The sequence below is a fragment of the Solanum tuberosum genome, unplaced genomic scaffold, assembly GCF_000226075.1.
Source record: "Solanum tuberosum cultivar DM 1-3 516 R44 unplaced genomic scaffold, SolTub_3.0 scf00313, whole genome shotgun sequence".
NCBI lineage: Eukaryota > Viridiplantae > Streptophyta > Magnoliopsida > Solanales > Solanaceae > Solanum > Solanum tuberosum.
The window spans coordinates 448,606-451,566 of record NW_006239248.1 but is presented as its reverse complement, the minus strand read 5'-3'; the positions used below and the strand labels follow the sequence as shown (position 1 = coordinate 451,566).

Below are 2,961 nucleotides of genomic sequence, written 5' to 3'. Positions count from 1 at the left end.
ATTATAAAACTTAATTAAAATCTCATACTCTCTCCGTCTCATCTTACGTGGCACCCTTTCCTTTTTAGTCCGTCCCCAAAAAAATGTCATCTTACTATATAGTTGGAAATAATTTCCTTAAAATACTTACGTTACCATTAATGAAATGATTTCCAATCACACAAATATCTATGGATTCTTTTTGACCATAAGTTTCAAAAGTCTTTTTTTTCTTAAACATTGCGCCAAGTTAAATGGTGCAACATAAAATGAGACGGAGGGGAGTATTATTTTATTAACCAGACTTAAAAGTGCTGCTCAAATGATTTTGGCTAATAACATGCTAAGTCAAAAACACAAGAACATCGACTATCAATAATAGTACCAAAACATCGTCATTACATTACAGGCCCAATAAACAAAAAATAAATAAAACAAAGATCTAGGCAGATCGATAAGCATGCATAAATTCGAAATCTAAATAAAGGTATCATTTTTTTTTTATCCGTGTTAAATATGGATGGATCAGATATTTTATCGAACCCGTTAATTGTCACTCCTAATTTGGACTATGGGGCAAGTAGCATTGAGGCAGTAGAATAATAGGCAACAGCAAAGATGGCATGGATGAAACACAAGATTCCACCAATTGAGAAAAAATGGTGATGTGAAAACCCACAGGAAGCTCTTGACTTCTTGTTTGCCATTGTCCCTATAACCAGTAGTCCCATTCCTATTGCCATTATGATCCTGTAAAAAAAAAAACACAAATTAACTCAACAAGAAATTCTTCAAGATATTACACCAATAAAAATAAATTAATTAACAAAATCATAAAATAGTAGAGAAAATATATGATCTTATTTGTTCTCATTGATTTTTAATGAGTTAGCTTTTTTGGTTAAGTAAGGTTACGGTTCATTTCTTTAAACACGTAGAGTCAAACACATCTATATCTTTGGTTTATCTCATGTTGGGCCCAAATGTTACTTTGTTTATGCTTCAGATGTCCAACTTTGAACACAAGCATGATGTTTGATCATATCTAGTCAAAGAAATGAGTCATTGCATGTTTTTTTTTATATAATCTCGAACAATCTTCACCTCGTGAAAAATTAGATCTAAGGTCCATTTTCTTAGCAATTGTTAACACCCTCAAACATTTCATTGTAAGAAAAACCAAAGTAAATAACAAGAGAAGGACAAAAAAAATACTCTCTCCGCTTCAAAAATAATGATATTTTTTCCTTTTTAGTTTGTTTAAAAAAGAATGACCCCTTTTCATTTTTTGGCAACTTTTTTATTTCAACTTTCCACGTGACATGTTTTGATAAACAAAGGAGTTGAAGAGGTACCATGTGAAAACAAGACAAGCCATTGATAGTTGTCTACTTGGTGGTGCTTTCTTAATGTCATCAGTAGCACAAACACTGCAGCCACCAAGAAGGTTAGCAAGAACATGAGCAATTGCAAGAAGACATGCTGCAGCCACACCTAGTACAAATGCATCATGGCTTGGCTCTTTACATTCGAATAACCACAATCGAAGATGTTTTTCCTGTTCCAAAATCCCAAACACAAAACAAAAAAATCAATAACAATTTTTCTACATTGTTAGATATTTTAATTTGTTATAGCTAGTAATTAGTTTACCTTATTTTTAAAAGTTACTAGTACCACTTTTTATGAATGATTTACCTATACATAATTTTTAGGTGATCTATATTGTTAAGAAGTCCATTGGGATTGGAAATTGTTCTTCTTATATGGACTTGGACAAACCTCCCTCATGAGCTAGCTTTTGGGATTGAGTTAGGCCCAAATGTCATATCTTTACATGCTATCAGAGTCAGACTCATCACAATTTGTTGTTCACCGATGTTGGGCCCCCATTATAAGTGTTCACACTCCAGTTGAGGTCTGGACGTGCGGGGAGTGTTAAAGAAGTCTCACATCAATAGAGGGATCAGAAATTGGTCTTCTTATATAGACTTAGACAAACCTCTCCTCATGAGCTAGCTTTTGGGGTTGATTTAGGCTCAGGTGTCATATCTTTACGTATATATATTGGTTAATAGGAGCTAAACTTAGTCATCGTTGTGTATAAATAGTAGATGTTGAATTTCTTTAGTGAAAAACCTTTCGCCATTTGTTATATGAAGTTTGAAAGAGATAAAGTAGGTACCTGGTTTTGAGCTGCTTCTGCTTTGATTCCAAGAATGCCAGCAGTGGAGTCTAAGGCCACAATCAGCAAGCAGACAAAAATACCAAACAATTTAGCCATTTTCTCATCAATTTTTAAGTCTCTTCAACACAAAAAAAAAATGTATGTAATTTTTTGTGTTATATGTTGCCCCTCTTTCTATGGGATATGAAAAGAGTAAAAGCAATTTGATACAAGAAAATGCTGAATTTACATAAGATATACCATTGTATAAATAGTGAACTTTAAAGTAATGGGTTTTCAACTTTTTTATTGATAGTATAAATAATACGCACTCCCTCCGTTCTTTTTTAATTGTTATAGTTTTTTTTTTTTAGTATCAAACGATGTGAATTTTGACTAACAATAAGATGTATTTTTTAATCATATTGATGTGAAAAAAGTTGCAATATACCATATTTTCCGTATAGTTTTTGAATATCTAAAATTTTATTTTTATAATATCGAAAAAATGCAACATGACAACTAAAAAGAAACGAATGAAGTATCTGTGTAGCTTTTAAGAAAAGCTTCTTTTGTCCTTACAATGGTAGCTTTGTTTGTGCATTTTTGCCTACTTTTTTGCTTGTGTTTGGATTCCCTAAATTGCAAAGAAGAAAAGTTGGGTATAAACCAGCTAAGGAGTAAAGAATAATAATGTGGTTTAGGCATCTATCAATCACATAAGCAAAGAAAAAAAAAGGCAAATTGGTGAGTTTCCAATGACTTTTTTTGACTTTGAAATTAAGATACATAATACATATATAGGGAATTACTTT

General features: G+C 32.0%; 1 protein-coding gene across 1 annotated transcript; it reads right to left on the bottom strand.

The window, feature by feature from the left end:
- Nucleotides 1-327: 327 nt before the first annotated feature.
- LOC102605690 (uncharacterized) lies at nucleotides 328-2,390 on the bottom strand. The gene is made up of 3 exons (XM_006360492.2): nucleotides 2,165-2,390; nucleotides 1,335-1,537; nucleotides 328-729 (listed from the first exon to the last, which is right to left on the bottom strand). Exons 1-3 carry the CDS (start codon nucleotides 2,261-2,263, stop codon nucleotides 549-551), a joined length of 483 nt encoding a protein of 160 aa, XP_006360554.1. The 5' UTR covers nucleotides 2,264-2,390; the 3' UTR covers nucleotides 328-548.
- Between the last annotated feature and the right edge of the window lie 571 nt (nucleotides 2,391-2,961).